Raw genomic sequence first — 17,737 nt, 5'->3', positions numbered from 1 at the left:
CCTTTAGCCTAGCCATACTCCCAGGTCCCACATTGGAGGACCTTGGGTTCAAGACACAACTCTGGTTTCTTGATTCCAGCTTCTGGCCAGTGCAAACCCTGGGAGACAGCAGGTGATTGCTCAAGTAATTGGGTCCCTGCCACCCAATAGGAAACCTGGATTGACTTCCTAGCTCCCAGCTTGGCCCTAACCAAGCACCAGCCATTGAAGGCATTTGGGAGTAAACTATATATGTATATATATACACACACACACATATATGTACCCTACAAAGAGCAAGATGTTAGGAAACTAAACCTCTGTCTAGATATACCTTGAGTATGAATCATACTAGCATTTACTTAGCACTTAACTTTCTTCAAATAAAATTTCTCATACTTATTCGCAAATGCTTTACTTTTTTGTTTTTAAAGATTTATTTATTTATTTGAAAATCAGAGTTACACAGAGAGAGAAGGAGAGTCAGAGAGAGAGAGGTCTTCCATCTGCTGGTTCACTTCCCAATTGGCCGTAACGGCCAGAGCTCGCAATAGCTTTTCACAACAACCGAGGGAGAGTGGTAAGGTTATCACCCTTTCACTGATGGAGAAACTGAAGCAACAGAGACTCCAGCCCATGTAGGCTAAGAACTCAGGTCTTGGTAGTGCTTCTCCTCCAGCATGTATACCTCTCTTAATGGTAACCTGTTCTCCTGCCACAGACAAACCTGGGCAATAATTATCCTTAGTTTCTCTTCTTTAACTTTTTTTAAGATTTATTTATTCATTTTGAAAGTCAGAGTTACAGAGAGAGTGGGAGAGACAGAGAGAGAGAGAGAGAGATCTACCATCTACTGGTTCACTCCCCAGATGGCCACAGTGGCCAATGCTGGGCCAGGCCAAAGCCAGGAGCCAGGAGCTTCACCAGGGTCTCACACTTGGATGCAGGGGCCCAAACACTTGAGTCACCATCCACTGCTTTTCCTGGGCCATTAGCAGAGAGCTGGATCAGAAGTGGGGCAGTGGGGACATGAACTGGCATCCACGGGGGATGCTGGAGTTGCAGGTGGTGGCTTCATACCGCAAGGCCAGCACCGGCAGTGTTTCTCTTAATAAATCACCTTCCGAGTCTTTTGCTAAAAATGGAAAGACTAAGGTAGTATCATCCCAGTTCACTCTGTGCCATGTTCAAGAAATTCTACCAAATCATAGCAAGTGGCTCTGGGGACATCCAGAGCCATGGAGGAGTTTAACCAGCGTGCAGCAGGTGCTGAGCCAGGTTGATCTCAGAGACACCCAGCAGACAGGCCCGAGGCTCAGCAGTCTGTATGGTCACCACGACTTCACGGCTTTAAGATGAGATCACATTGCTTGCCTCCTCTTATCTAGTTAGCATTACATTTTCTAGTGTATATGTAATTTCCTCATCTCAATCCTTCCTCAAGGAGGGGTGGGGAATGGAAGAAAAGACTTGGGAAGCTGTCAAGACTGATCTTTGGGTCCTAAACTTAGCTCTTTGCTGTGCCATGTCTGATAAACTTCCACCCCACTTGTCCCTTTAGGTCTGTCGGTACAAGCACATGTCCCAGCCATCTTGTTCATTCTCAGCACTAACCAGAGGTAAAAGTCAGTCACTCTCATTAAAAATCAGAGAACTGAGGCTGGCACTGTGGCAGAGTGGGTAAAGTCACTGTCTGAGATGCAGGCATCCCACATGGGCGCTGGTTTGAGTCCCGGCTGCTCCACTTCCCAACCAGCTCCCTGCTAATTGCCTGGGAAAAGCAGTGGAAGGTGGCCCTGCAACCCACGTGGGAGACCCAAGTGAAGCTTCTGGCTCCTGTCTTTGGCCTGGCTCAATCCTGGCTGTTGTGGCACTTCGGGAGTGAACCAGTAGATGGAAAACCTCTCTCTGTCTCTTTGTCTCTGCCTACCACTTCCCCCATAACTCTTTCAAACAAATAAAACTTCATTTTTAAAAAATAGCATCAGAAATCAGTCCCCTACCATAACAGACCAGGGGACTTTTTGCACCCCCTTTTTATATGAGCATTACTTCTTTTTATTTTTTTAAAAGATTTATTTATTTGAAAGGCAGAGTTACAGAGAGGCAGAGGCGAGAGAGAGAGAGAGAGAGAGGTCTTCCATCTGATGGTTCACTCCCCAGATGGCCGCAACTGCTGAAGAGGCGCCGATACGAAGCCAAGATCCAGGATCTTCTTCCAGGTCTCTCACGTGGGTGCAGGGGCCCAAGGACTTGGGCCATCTTCCATTGCTTTCCGAGGCCATAGCAGAGTGCTGGATCAGAAGTGGAGCAGCCAGGACTTGAACCAGTGCCTATATGGTATGCCGGCACTGCAGATGGAGGATTAACCCACTGCATCATAGCGCCGGCCCCAACATACACATATTTATTTTTTTAAGACTTATTTATTTATTTATTTGAAATTCAGAGAGAAAGTTACACAGAGAGAGGAGAGGCAGAAAGAGAGAGGGGGGGGGGTCTTCTATCCGCTGGTTCACTCTCTAATTGGCTGCAATGGCCAGAGATGAGCTGATCCAAAGCCAGGAGTCAGGAGCTTCTTCGGAGTCTCCCACGAAGGTGTAGGGGCCCAAGCAATTGGGCCATCTTCTTAATGCTTTCCCAGGCCATAGCAGAGAGCTGGATTGGAAGTGGAGCAGCCAGGACTGGAACCGGCGCCCATATGGGATGCCGACACTGCAGGCGGTGGCTTTACTCGCCATGCCACAGCACCGGCCCCGAGCACTACTTCTTCCTTTTCTTTTCTTCCCAAGTTTGAGTTAACATTGGTGTAATTTCTGTTTTGGAAAACAACTCATCCTGTGTTTTGGAATTGGTTTGTTCAGTACGGCAGCCACCAGCCACATGTGGTTATTTAGGTCAAAATTTAACAAAGCTAATCCCAGTAGGCCACGTGTCAACCACTCTGCAGCCATAGATAGCACAGATCTGGACAGCAGATAGATCATGTTTGCTTCACAGGAAGTTCTCCTGGACAGTGCCACTTTAGATAATTGGCATTTCATAACCGATATACTAACTTACAGTAGCAACACTAGCAGGAGAGATTTCTTACCACTTGTCATTTGCTGAGAACATTTGATTTTGATCAGAACCCCAAAAATATTTCTCCAAGTCATAGAATCTTTTCTTCAAATATTTATTTATTATTTATTACTTATTTGAAAGGTAGAGTTACAGAGAGTCAGAGGCAGAGGCAGAGAGAAGTCTTCCATCTGCTGGTTCACTCCCAAATGGTTGCAATGGCCGGAGCTGCGCAAATCCTAAGCCAGGAGCCAGGAGCCAGGAGCTTCTTCCGAGTCTCTCACGTGGGTGCAGGGGCCCAAGCACATGGGCCATCTTCTACTACTTTCCCAGGCCATAGCAGAGAGCTGGATCGGAAGTGGAGCAGCCAGGACTGGAACCGGCGCCCATATGGGATGTTGACACTGCAGGTGGCGGCTTTGCGTGCTATGCCACAGCACAGACCCCAGACTCTTTACTTAAATGAAATAATAAGAGTTTCTAGAAGATGGTTTATGACTGATTAGCTCCAGTGTCCCTCTAGGACACTTGTCTCACCTTTTTGTTGCTAAATTAGTTTATTTCCATCACAAGAGATTGTTAATGAAAAACAATAGCTTGGGGCTGATCCATCAATGTGGCAAACAGAATTTAATCACAGCTTAACTGTGATTGTGCAATAATTGGGATATGACACATATGTCATCCTGACACAAGGAAATCGCCATCAACATTTTCTTAACATTTTCCCCATCTATATGTTCATAAAACAAGTTTGTGAGGATATTCGACTAGAATAAGGGAACTCAACTCAGTCTCCATTGTTCTCATTTTTCTGAAGGACAGAATCGCTCCACTTAAACTTAGCAAACAGAATCCTGGATGGTGGGGTTGCTGTATCTTTTGGAAACACGCTCTAATCAGGTGCCTGCCTGGCTGCCAGTACCTTCAATGAATGCACTGACAAAAACAGCCTCCCCTAAAGCTGTTGTTGTTACAAACGACAGTTCTGGCCTGGTATTTGGTGATAAATTTCCCTCTCATCTCTAAATCCTAGAGAATAGTTTCCAAGGATGAAACAATTCCCTTTCCCACCCAGAATCATGCAAGGCAAACACCAGCCTATACCCTTCAAAAACAAACACCCTGACATCAAAAGACTGTATCTATGCATATCATGCTCACGAAAGGGCAGGAAAGAAAAGCACCCGGGCCAAACCCAGGGCTTCTTGACTGACCAACCCTGCGTGGAGTCAGACTTTCCTGATTTTTTCCCATCTCAAAAACCCAAGGGGGCTTCACTTGGTAAAGATAAATCCTGCCCTGTGGAAGAAATAAAAAAACAGGTCACTCACTTGCCCGGGGTAACTCCAGGTCATCTGCACTCTGGTGTTGAGGGGAGTGGTGGCAGTGCAGTTGAGGTTCAGAGCGCGCCCCTTGAGTAGCTTGACTGGGCTCAGGGTGCTCATTTGGACATCCAAGATTGTATTGGCTGCAAGCACAAGAGAGAAAATGGCTTAACAATCAAAGATCCACGAAGCAGATGAACCACAGAGCAGGCAGACTTGGTGCCTGCATCACTTACTTAGCCGATGTATAAGATAGTGTGTCTTATACACTTGTCCGTTGACTGATGCTTCGCAGTACAGGATCCCTATTTCTTTGTACGTGGCACTTGATACTATAAAGCCCCTCCGGCTGTTCCAGGTTATCCTTTCCCCATGGGGGATCACTTGATCACTTGGAAACTGAAAAGGAAGAACAGGTTGGAATAAAATCATTTTAGCCCTGTAGCAATACCCTCTCCCTAGGTGTGTGTACAACCATAATTTTTCAGCTTAATGAAAATAATACAGGTAAAAACTCCAGCTTGTTATAATTGGGTCTTGGGTTTTCCTTGCACATAGCAAGATATATTTGTGTTATGATACATTATAGAAATTACGATTACTTATTTGGCAGAGAGAGTGAGAGGAAGAGAGAGAACTCCCATTCACTGGTTCATTCCCCAAATGCCCAGGGCTAAAATCTGGAGCTAGGCACACAGTTCAAGTCTCACACATGAATGGCAGAAGACCCAACTGCTTGAGCCATCACTTACTGCCTCCCAGGGTCTGCAATGGTAGGAAGCTAGAATCGCTTCTTGGCCTTTTGGCTAAGAACAAGTGTGGGGTAGGAAGCTAGAGCCAGGACTTGAGCCCAGACATTCAGATATGGGGCCAGCATCTTAGCTCTAAGCCAAAGGCCCATCCTTAATTATGATAATTTATTATCAGTCTTGGCAACAAGCTGCACCTATCAGGATAGACCTGACCCCCATGTCAGACTTCCTGCAGGAGCTCATAACTCCTTGGCCTCTGGGTATTTTCATAATAAACTAGTCTGTTACTCAATAGAGAAAGGAGTTCACATTTTTTTCCCCACTGGGGCTGCTGGATTATCTGCAGGTGTCCTGTTCACCTGCGGCTTTGAATAAGCCATCATTTCTCCTCCTTTGTTGCATGGTGGACTCTGCATAAGCCCAGGGACTCCAGACTCAGGGCACTCACTGGGGTGACCATTCTAAATCCCACTGCAACACCAGGAAGGCATCAGCCCTGTACTGGGAGGGAAACCACGGAAGCTCAAGTGGCTCACAGAGATGATGATTCGGGAAGACAGGGGCACCGTTAGCAACGGAGTGCTCTCGCCTTCTTAGGAGTATTTTCTTTTAAATTTTTATTTGTTTATTCAAGAGACAGAAAAAGAGAAAGAGAGAAAAAGGAAGAGTGCCTATCTGCTGGCTTACTCCTCTAATAGCTGCAAATGCCCAGGGCCAAACTGGAGCAAGGCCATACTCAGATATGGGACCCAGCTGTCTTAATCACGAGGCCCAAATTGCCAAACACAGGGAGTCTACATCAAATACATGAGTCCATAATTGCTTCTGTCCTTACACTTTCTTCCGATATCTAGGACTTAATTTTTAAAAACCCCAAATAAACACTCTTTCATAAGATTAAACTTTATTAAAGGGTCTTTGCTCTGGAGAGTGGCCCAGCCCAACTCCCCTGATGCCAGGTTGCCAGCCCAATTTTAATGGTTAGACTCTGACTACCATTGTCACTTATTCCCAGCTGGGAAAGGGAAAAAAAGTGAGTTGCCTTTAAGGAAATGCCAAATAGCCACAGAGAAGCTTGAAACCTTTTCAATCTTCTTTCAAAAAGTCTGACACTCCTCCCTCTACCCAGTTATCATTTATTTATATTGCTTGTTGGAAGAGCTAATCTAGATTTGTGATCTTGACCAAGAGGAAATTTCTAGTGTGAAAGTCACTAGTGCCTCCTTCCCAGGGTGCACGTGTGTACTGGTGTATGTAATCCATGTTATTTGGGTGAAAATTAATTATATCCTGCTTACAAAGAACCGAAAGCAACTGAAAGATTTATTATATGTTTTAGTAAAGCAAGATTCTACCTATAAGCATCCAAACATTCTGCATTCGGTGGGGAAAAGAGAATCTCTTCTTCTAATTTGGTGCAAACGATGAAAGGGAAAACTCAGAAAAATTTAAGCCAGGGACTGAAATCTCCAATACTTTAAAAATAAATGAAAACCAGCAAGGGGCAAATCTATTAAAGAGAGGTTCACTAACAGACTTCCTCAGAGTCACTTCAAAATATGTCACAGATTCTTCAAACTGTTTCACTCACTCTCCATCTAGTAATGGCTGCCACAGTGGTACTCCACTGACTAAGTGTGCTTTGAGCTGACAAGAGCTGGACCAGGAACAGGCTGTGTGACTCTGTGAGCCGGCCCCGGCCACTTTTGTTGCAGGTGTCACAAGAGGTAGACAGGTGGGTGGAGACATGGTGGCCTCACAAGGAGGTACTGGGCAGGGAGGCCTGTCTCTAGTGGATAATGGCTATACCGAAGCAGGCATGGGAGAAGGAGAGGGAAAGGACAACAAATTAGAGGGAAAGAAGGATAAGAAGGGTGGGGATTTGGCACAGAGATTAAGATGCAAGTTGGGACACCTGCATCCCATTTTGGGTACAGATTTGAGTCCTGGCTCCATTCCCAGTGGCAGCTTCCTGCTGATAGACACCCTGGGAGGCAGTGGTGATGGCTCAAGTACTGGGGTCCCTGCTATTCACGTTGGGAGACCCAAATTGGGTTGTAGGCTCCTGGTTTCTGCTTGGCTCAGCCTTAGTTGTTGCAGGTATTTGGACAATGAACCAGTGATGGATCTCTGTCTCTGTCTCTCTGCTTTTCCAGGAAAAAAAAAAAATAAAAGGAATAATAAAAGAGATGGAAGAGAAAGATAGTAATTTCACACCAGTGTAAGTATGAGTGTAATAGGTTATAGTATTTTCAATATATATGAAGGTGCCTCAAAGTGTAGAAAATGAAATTAAAAGTTAAGTTTATTTTGGTGCCAAAAACTTAGAATTCATGCATAGTTTTTCTGTGATATGCATTTTCCATGAACTTTTTAGAGACCACTTGTATGCATGGATTTTACATTGTGCAATGCAGATCTTAGGTAGAAAAAGAGTGAATGATCCCACTTTACCCCTCACTCCTCACATTTTTACAGGTGGGAATTCTGGAACATTCCTTATGACAGACAGCCAATCTGCACCAGGGCTTGTATGAGAGACAGAGAGAGATTCCTCTCCCCGTAGTTTTTCTCACATTAATCAAAAAGCAGTTATTATCTTGGGCTAAGAGGAGTTAAGCCATGACATTAGAAATATGACTTGATGATAAATCAAATGTTGGGTATTAAACAGTAAATAAGTGATACTAGTAGCTAACCCTTGAATAGGGTTTATCTTGTGCCAGACCTCTTCCTAAGTGTTTCCTGTGGACTATATTCCTGACCATGTGAGCTGCTCCTTCTGTAATCAGCCCATTTCTACAGTGGGGAAACTAAGATGGCGAGGGGTTTGTTAATTTTTCAGTTTGCCCAACAGTAAGCACCAGACTGGTCAGATCCAAGCAGTGAGTTAGCAATCTCTGGTCTTCTACACAAGCCCTCAGAGAGGGGAGGCAAGACCAATGAATGGGAAGTCAAGATATTGGCTGTAATGCCTGGGAGGTCCCCAACACCCTGGGAACCAGTTGAAGAGTTCAATTCCTCTGACGTGCCCAGCTCTGACATACACTTGCTTTCTGTTTCCCGGAGGTGGCACACAAATGCACTGCAAGCCAAATCCTGTCTCGGCTGGGTGATGCAGAGGATTTAAATTAGCCACACAGGAGAGTGAATGTAAGGAGAGAAGGCAGAGAGACACGTCAGCATCCATCAGGACTCAGGGTCAACAGGTGATACAGAAAATCAGTCTTCAAACTCTGCCAACCTGACCTCCACCACCATCAACGCCAAAGATTTCCAGAGCACCTGCTCCATGGCGGACCATGCGAGGTGCTGCCTTGGGGGCAGTCTTCACTTTGTTTTACCTCTTTCAGCAGTTTTCTATTTGGCGAGCTTGTCCAATTCTTAGTCCTAGTATACTGCCTACTCTTATTGTTGAATAATTAGCTTGAATGTCACATTCTAGTTTTGGTCTTTACTAGAAAACTACTCTAAATCTTTCTCTTTCTGCATATGTACGACTTATAATATGAATTCTCCTAGGTGGCTTTCCCTTTTCTTTCTCCCAGAGGCTATGTTTGGGTGCCCAGAGGAGGTGAGCCTTTGTCATCAGGAAATTTCCAGCTCAATCCAAGCTGGTGGCTCCCTGTGCGTAAAACACATCATTATGCACTCAGATCAATGCGTAAGATATGATCATTGTACTCGTTTGAGTACATGCATGGGTATAACTTGCAGCACTTCTCCTTTGTAGTAAAGGGACATTATAGAAAAGTGCACTGAGAAGCCCAAACATCCGTCAGAAGAGCATTCCAGAGACACAGGGTCATAGAAACCTGACGATGTTCACTGGCAGTAAGAAGCAGGCTGAGGGCAGCATCGCTCAGCATTACCTGTTTTAAAGTAACGTTGATGTTGGGTGATGTGACCCGGCAGGGAATGACAAGCTCCCGCCCCTCGTGCATGTACAGAACTTCAGGAATCTCTGTGTACATCTCTACAAAAGGCTTGTCTGCATCTGCATGGGAAAAAAATGAAAAAAAGTTACATAAGTGATTGAAACACAAACATTTAGACATTATAGTGGGTAAGGTCATACAGACCCTGCCACAGCCACACCTTCTTCCCTTAACAAAATCTGTAAATTCATAGTCTTTGCCTGAATTTGCTTTTTTGTGTTTCCGGCCAGAAAAAAAGAGAGCTGCTCTGAGAAAAACTGATCTCCTGTTCCGTTCTTGGCCTTTGAGCAGGTTGCCCTCAAACCCCAACGTGCAATTGTGAGACAGGGGGCATCTCCATGAGGAGAAGCCAGCAACCTGCAGTGAGAAACCGGAATATTCTGCATAAACTTTACAAGCACAACTATGATAAGTGGCCCAAGAGACGCCCTCCAGCGCCTTTGCTAGGACTCAGAGAGCAGAGAGGCAGCCAAGAGGGCTTCTCTCTGGGAGAGTTAGAGAAGATGCAGGACGCACAGGTGTAGAGAGAGGATTAGCATTTGAATGACAGAAGCATGACTTCAGGGTTTTCCAGAATTTCCTGGCCTACTAAGAAGCTCTGAGCTGCTTAGGGGGAGGGCAAGAGGTAGGCAAAGGCCCGTTGAATCCTAAATGTAATTCATATGCACATTGAGTCTGTTTCTTTGGTATGCACTACTTACCTACTAAGAACCAAGTAGGTGCAAATGCCTGCACTGCTCTGGAAAAGGTTTTAAAAAGAATCACCAAAATACCTCCCTTAAGAGTGCGGCCTTGAGCCAGTCTCAGCGGCAAGGAGGATTCACACCACCTGTTCGGTTTCCCTGAAATTCCTCCAGGAAGCTGGAATGAGCGTCAGATCCATTCAGAAACATTCTCAGGGTCCACCCTGCCCTGGCCCTAGGAACCTGCCGCCATCCACAGGAAGGGAACTCATCAGGAGACAGGGGGTTCTGATTCTCCTCCCTGGGCTCCAGCCCAATACTCCAGGAGGGATCTGGGCCTGAAAGACCAACCAGGGCGCCACCTGCTTGCTGGTTCTCTCTCAGACCTGTAGGTTAGGGAGCTCATTTTGGGTGCTGAATGGAGAACGAATTGGAGAGAAATAAGAACAAGAAGCAGACAGTGGCTGCATAGAATAGGTAGTGCTATGGTGACTATTATGGGTTGAATTGTGTCTCTCCCCACCAAAAAAAAAAAAAAAAAAAAAGAAAAGAAAAAGAAAACAAAATCATTGAAGTTGTGATCCCAGTATATTTTTTAATATGAACTCATTTGGAAATAGTGGTGTTGCAAATGTAACAATCTAAACTAAATAGGGTAAGCCCCTAATCCAACATGACTGGTGTCTTTTAAAAGAGCTATCTGGGCAGGAGAGAGGGGAAGGAACCAGAGACTGATGTGGAGCAGCTACAAACCTAGGCATTGCAAGGACTGCAGGCAACCAACAGAGAGAGGAAGAGATAAGAAAGGGCTCCCTTAGGTTTCAGCTGGTCTTGGGCCCACCAACACCGTGATTTCAGACTTGTAATATTATAGAGAAAAGACTTAAAACAAGCAGACTGCATGTTGATGATAATTAATTTGGAGTGGTAATTTTATGGGCTATTTCCTTATTTAGCTTTTCTGTATTTGTCAGATTTTCTTGAGTGATCATTATTATTTTATAATATTTTAAGTGACTGAAGTTAAATTCAAATTCTAAAGCATCATGCAGTCTCACGGATAACTGTTTTGCCTTTGATTTACTTTAGCTTTGTCCTCTGCACTAAAATAAGACATTAACTGTCGCCACCAATAAAGTTATGTGTTTATTAGACATTCTCAAAGGTTATAGAACAAATGCAAAGAGAAAAGTTAATTATACAGAGACAAAGATTCCTTATCAGCATTAAATTCCTCCTTTAAATAAAGTTGCTGAGCTAGACATTTAGCTAGGAACCATTGGGGTTTGATCATTCCTTTCCTTCCTCCTGTGAGTCTATATTTTTGTCTCCTTTGTGAGTCCCAAGGTAAACACAAACACCAGGAAATGGTTTAATTCATTTAACTAAACTGTAAATCCTTCATATTTAATGTACTGTCTCCTTTAGCAACCATTTTCAACAAAGGACAGGGGCATAAAAAGTTCCTACAGGAAATAGTAAAGACCAGTGAAGTCATTTCTAGGCTAATGAATGCCAATCCCAAATGAAAACAGAAGGGGCTAATTCAGTATGCTTTTGAGTCTCTGTTTTGCCTTTGGATCACAAAAACACCTGAATTTTACTAGACCTCTTGGCCTTTAAAAGCCAATACCAATTTCAGTGCAGCAGTTGTATTCAAAGATGTCAGAATTTCGATGATTTGTCTTCTCTCAAACAATTCAAAACATATCATTTATATAGCATTCACTGGCAGCCTTATAAATCCAAGGGATTATATCTGTACACACACCACACACACACACACAAACAATACTCCCTGGGCTTATTAATAGTATATTTCCTCTGCAATTTGCTTCAAGGAAGGGCTAAGAATGAATTTGCCTGACATATTAGAATACAAACATATTTTGTTTTGTGGGACCATAGATACAGAAGAGGTCACGGTTCCATTAATATCACCAGTAAAACCACTTACTACTCCCGTTGGACACATTCGTCTTTGTCACAAAATTAAAAATGACTTCCAAAGCCAGCCAGCACTGCAGAGCGGCTTCCTGAGATGAAATTGGCTGGTTGTTGAAAGAGTAAGGAAGAACTACTCCAAAGACTGCCAATGTCCTGGCAGCTCAGACACACTGTCACCGGACTCATGCCAGCACATGGCTAGGTGGAGGTCATGCTGCCCCCACCCCACCGGACTCTCAGAGCTCAGAGCTGGGACAGGAAGCTGGCAGAGAATATGAGGTTTTCTCACCCAACGGGAGTAACTGGGCTGTCACTTATCTTTCAAGTCAACAAGTGGGCTTGAACACACAGGGAAAGATCAAACAGGGACCCTGGTTCAGAATGGAATGATGTCTATTTTTAAAATGTGTTTTTTCCTTTGGAAATCTGTAACCACATTGGCACATCAAGGTGCACGGATGGACGGAGGGGCTCTGGTGGGTCATCCTCACTCTACTCCACTTCTGACAGGTATCACCTGGGAGTTCTGCTGGCTCCCAGCAAATGGGTGACCCCCAAAAGGTAGGGAGCTTTTCTGACTTGAAGCGGAGTTCGAGAAAAAATGTGCATGTTCATAAACTTTTCCTTGATGTCCCTTCCCTTTATTTTCACTTCCCTTACCCCTGAGGGCTGGTCCTTTGCAGGATGTGATTTTTCTTACTGAGGGTGAAATGGAGGGGACAAAAAAATAAATAAGCATGGCTGGCATTGTGGCACAGCAAGTTAAGCCACCAATTGTGATGCTGGCATCCCATAGGGAGCAACGATTTGAGTCCCGGCTGCTCCACAGGCTTCCAGCTAAAGCACCTGGAAGATGCCCAAGTACTTGGGTCCCTGTCACCCATGTGGGAGACTAGGATAGCGTTCCTGGCTCCTGCCGTTGGCCTGGTCCTGGTCATTCAGGGGGGAAACTAGCAGATGGAAGATCTCTCTCTCTCTCTCTCTCTCTCTTTCTACTGTCTTTCAAATAAATACATCAGTAAATAAATCTTTTTCTGAAAAAAGAAAAGCAAATAAGCAGTCTTGTGGAGAGGGCGCTGCATAGACACAGGAGCCGTCACATTACATGGGCTGTCATGTTGTGGACCATGCCATGGTCTCAAGGACAGCTTGTTGGTTAGGAAACTGCTTCATTTGAAATATGTGCAAAAAAAATGGAAAACAGGAAGATTTTCACTGACAGACACTGCCCATCGAAGCTTTTGACAATTCAAACAGGGCTTTGGAGCAATCACCACAAAAGTTAACATCAGACAAAACAGAACTTAAAACAAGAAACGTTAGTAGAGATGAAGAGGAGGATTAAATGATGAGTTAGTGCACCAGAAAGCTGTAATTATAAACATATATGCACCTAACAACAGAGCTCCAAAACACATGAAGCACAGACTATCTGAAGGCAGAAACAATTCAAAAATAAGGGATGAAAGCTTCATTTATTTATTTATTTTTAAGGATTTATTTATTTGAGAAGCAGAGTTACAGAGAGAGAGAGATAGGGAGAGACAGAGAGGGGTCTTCCATCTGCTGGTTCACTCTCCAAATGGCTTCAATGGCCGGAGCTGCACCTATCTGAAGTCAGGAGCCAAAAAATTCTTCTAGATCTCCCATGCAGATGGCTCTTGGGCCATCTTTCATTGCTTTCCCATGCCATTAGCAGAGAGCTAGATTGGAAGTGAAGCAGCTGGGACACAAACTGGCACCAATATGGGATGCTGGCACTGCAGGTGAAGGCTTAACCTACCATGGCACAGTGCTGGCCCCAGGGGATGAAGACTTTACTATCCCACTTTCAGCAATTGGTACCACAATAAGACAGCAGGTTGAAATGGGAATAGAACACCAGAATAACACTGTTAACCAACTATAACTAACAGACATCTGAAAACACCCAACCCCATCACAGCAGGATATACATTTTTCTAAATTCACAGGAAAATAGTCTGCAAGATAGACTATACGCCAGGCTATAAAATAAACTTCAGTAAATTTAAAAGGACAGAAATAAAACAAAGTATATTGTTTAACTACATACATATTCGTGTGGAATAAAAGTAGAAGTCACTAACAAACAAATCTGGGAAATTAACAAATATGTGGAAATAAAACAACATGATCCTAACTAACCAAAGAGTCAAAGAAGAGATCAAAGGGAAAATTAAAAAATATTTTGAGGTGAATGAAGATGAAGACACAGCACACAAAAATTTTTCAATGAAGCTAAAACTGCTTAGAGGGAAACTTACAGCCATAAATGCCTATATTGAAAAAGAAGAAATACCTCAAATCTATAATAGCCTAAAGTTCTACCTAGGGCCCTGGGTGATGAAGAGCAAACCAAACCTGAAGCAAGAAGAAGGGAGAAAATAATAAAGGTTTGAGTGGAAATTAATGGAAAAGAGTCTAAAAACAACAGAAAAAAAATTAAGTGAAACCAGAAGTTGGCTCTTTAAAAAAATCTGGGCAAAAATGACAAAATTTTAGCTAGAGAGGCCAAGGAAAAAGAGATAAGACTCAAATTACTAGAATCAGAAATGAAACAGTGGACATTACTAAATTATGAACATATTAAAATAAGAAGCATTATAAGAGTATGTTATGTGACAATAAATTAGATATCATGACATGAACAAGTTCCTAGAAAGACACAAACTACTGACACTAACTCATTAAGAAATATTCAGAGAAAGGAAGGAAGGGGGGAATGGAGGGAGGGAGAGGAGCAAGAGGGAAATATTCTTCTTAGAATTGTGTCTGAAATACATGAAATCTGTTCTCTATGCTTATAAAATTTTAAAAGGAGAAAACATATCTTAAATAAAGCTATTGCAAAATAAGAAAAGAAGAAATAGCCAACACAAACAGGCCTCTATCAAGCGGTTGAACTTAAAAAACAAACAACAACAAAAACAAGAAAACCTGTCCACAAGGAAAAGCCTAGGGCCAGATGGCAAGTGAATTCTACTAAACTTAAAGAATCATTACTAATCCCTCACAGAGTTTTCCACAAACTAGAGAAGGGAAAGCTTCCCAACTCTCCCTGTGAGGCTGGTGTTACTACAACACCAAAACCAATGACATCACACTAAAAACACAGACCAGTATCTCTTATGAAAATGAATGCACAAACACTCAACAAAATTATAGCAAATTTAGTACAGGAATATGTAAGAATAATTATACACAATGACCAAGGGAGATTTGTTCCAGGAATAAAAGATTGATTTACTCTAACAATATAAATCAATGCAATCAATATACCATACCAGCAGACTAAAAACCAAAATCATAAAAAGTATCTGACGAAGTCCAAACCTCCTTCATGATAAAAACACTAGTGGTAGGATAAATATAAACAAAGTAGGAATAGAATAAATAGAATGAAAGAATGCAAAATGGTATCCATAACAAAGTACACAGAAAAATCATACTCTTAATGGCAAAGCATTGGATTTTTTCCCATAAGATCAGGAACAAGACAGGGCTGTGCACTCTTGCTGCTTTTATTCAGCAGTGTAGTAGAGGTTCTAACGAGGACAACTGGACAAGAAAAAAGAATAAAAATCACCCAGACTGCAAAGATCAAAATGGTGCAGGAACTTGGGAGAACAATTTCCACTTTCACAGGACATGATCTTAAAGAAAATCCTAAGGAATCCACTAAGAAACCATTAGAACCAGCAAGTGACTTCAGCAAGATTGTAGGACACAATGAAACCATGCAAAAAATGGATTTTATTTCTATATGCTTATAATGAATCATCTGAGAATGCAATTAAGAAAGCAAAATGAATAAAGCATAGTTTTGGAATATATCTAACAAAAGAAGTGCAACATTTATACAGAACACGGTGGAGAGAAATTAAAGATCTAGATCCATGGAAAAACACCCTACATTCAAGAATCATAGTACTGGTGTAAGGCCAGGCATACAGACAATGGAACAGAACCAAAATCCAGAAATAAATTCATGGATCCATTGTCGACTGCTTTTTAAAAAGTATCTGTCTATCTATCTATATTTATTTGAGGCCAGACAGAGAATGCCCGTCAGCTGGTTTACTTCCCAAATGCCTGCAATGGCCAGGGGGCTGAAGCCAGGAGCCAGGCACTCAATTCAGGCCTCCTACGTGCATGACAGGGACCCAATCATTAGAACCATTACCTCCTACTGCCTCCCACAATTCGCATTAGCAGGAAGCTGGAATAAGGATTTAGAGTGAGGATAGAACCTACACACTCCACTATGGGAAGCAGGCATCCCCACTGGCGTCTTCTTGGCCAGGCCAAATGGTCAACTACTTTTTGTTTTAATTTTACTTAAGTTATACAAGTTTCATACACTTCATGTATACAGATTTAGGAACATAGTGAGACTTCCCACCCTTGCCTAGCTCCCACCCATGCTCCAACCCTTCTTCCTCCTCCCTCTCCTATTCCCACACATAACTTTTACAAAGATCTACTGTGTTTATTTAATGATCATAAAGTTAACCGTACACTAAGTAAATAGTTATACAGATAGTATGAAGAAAAAAAAATACTGCTCCTCAACAGAAGAGACAAGGGCTGTAAATGATCATCAAATCTCAAAACGTCCATTTCAGTCCAATACAATACATTTTAGGTACTCTATTAGTTACCCCAGATCAGGGAAGACATATGATATCTGTCTTTTGGGGACTGGCTTATTTCACTAAGTATAATGGTTTCTAGGGGCCAGTGCTGTGGCTTGGCAGGTAAAGCTGCCACCTGTGGTGCCAGCATCCCATATGGGCACCAGTTTGAGTCCTGGCTGCCCCACTTCCAATCCAGCTCTCTGCCATGGCCTGGTAAAGCAGTGGAAGATGCCCCAGGTCCTTGGGCCCCTGCACCCACGTGGGAGACCAAAAGAAGCCCCGGGCTTCTGGCTTCGTATCGGAACAGCTCTGGTCATTGCAGCTATCTGGGGAGTGAACCAGCGGATGGGAGACCCCCCGCCCCCCCCCGCCTCTCCTTCTCTCTCTGTGTAACTCTGAGTTTCAAATAAATAAATAAATCTTTAAAAAAATAATGGTTTCTAGTCGACTACTTCTTCACAACACTACTTAATGGATAAAGAATAATGTTTTCAACAAATGTTGCTGATACAATTTCAAATGCAAAAGAATGGAGTTGTATCCTTACATCACACCGTACAAAAACATTAAACTAGATTTAAGACCTAAATGTGAAAGCTAACTACATACTTTTTAGAAGAAATCAGAAGTAAAGATTCATGATCTTAGATTTGCTCTTAAGAGTTTTTTATATGATAAAAAAAGAACAAAGAACAAAAGAAAGAAATAGGCAAATTGGAGTTCATCAAAATTTAAAACTGCTATGCCTCAAAAAAAATACTATCATGGCAGGAGTTGTGGTATAGTGTGTTAAGCTGCCACCTGTGACACCAGTATCCCATGTGGGCACCATTCTGAGTCCTGCGGTGCCGGCATCCCATATGGGCACTAGTTTGAGTCCTGGCTGTTCCACTTCCCATCCAGCCTTCTGCTAATGTGCCTGGGAAAGCAGTGAAAGATGGTCAAAGTAGTTGGACCCCTGAACCCATGTGGGAGACCCGTATGAAGCTCCTGGCTCTTGGCTTTTGCCTGGTCCAGCCCCTCATCATTGTGGTTATTTGGGGAGTAAACCAGCGGATGGAAGATTTATCTCTCTCTCTCTCTCTCTCTCTCTCTCTCTCTGTCTCTCCTTCTTTCTCTGTAACTTTGCCTTTTAATGAATAAATATTTAATAAATAAATAAAATAATAATAAAAATACTGTCTAGAAAATGAAAAGATAACTTCAGAATGGGAGAAAATATTTGCAAATTTTATATCCAATAAGGGAATTGTATATAGAATGTACAAAAATATTTTTAAGGTGTCCTGAACCTATTTTTAAAATTCAGATATATAATATATACTTTTGTATTTCAAATATATAAAATCTCTGTATATACATTATATTTATGTATTGTACATATGTATG

At 42.7% G+C, this 17,737-nt stretch overlaps 1 protein-coding gene across 2 annotated transcripts in view; it reads right to left on the bottom strand.

Annotated features, from left to right (window-relative positions):
* The window catches only part of FLT1 (fms related receptor tyrosine kinase 1), a 198,505-nt gene that overhangs the window by 127,451 nt on the left and 53,317 nt on the right, over positions 1 to 17,737 (bottom strand). For both annotated transcript variants that reach the window (XM_089304276.1, XM_089304275.1), the window contains exons 5-7: positions 8,995 to 9,119; positions 4,607 to 4,769; positions 4,377 to 4,513 (exon numbers count right to left, since the gene is read on the bottom strand). In XM_089304276.1, coding sequence (XP_089160402.1) covers positions 4,377 to 4,513; positions 4,607 to 4,769; positions 8,995 to 9,119 — 425 coding nt within the window. The remainder of the gene's footprint in view (positions 1 to 4,376; positions 4,514 to 4,606; positions 4,770 to 8,994; positions 9,120 to 17,737) is intronic.

The sequence above is a fragment of the Oryctolagus cuniculus genome, chromosome 9 (assembly GCF_051225735.1).
Source record: "Oryctolagus cuniculus isolate XC-2025 breed Fujian yellow rabbit chromosome 9, ASM5122573v1, whole genome shotgun sequence".
Lineage (NCBI taxonomy): Eukaryota > Metazoa > Chordata > Mammalia > Lagomorpha > Leporidae > Oryctolagus > Oryctolagus cuniculus.
Note: the sequence above shows the minus strand (reverse complement) of the source record. Positions and strands in the feature narration are given on the sequence as shown.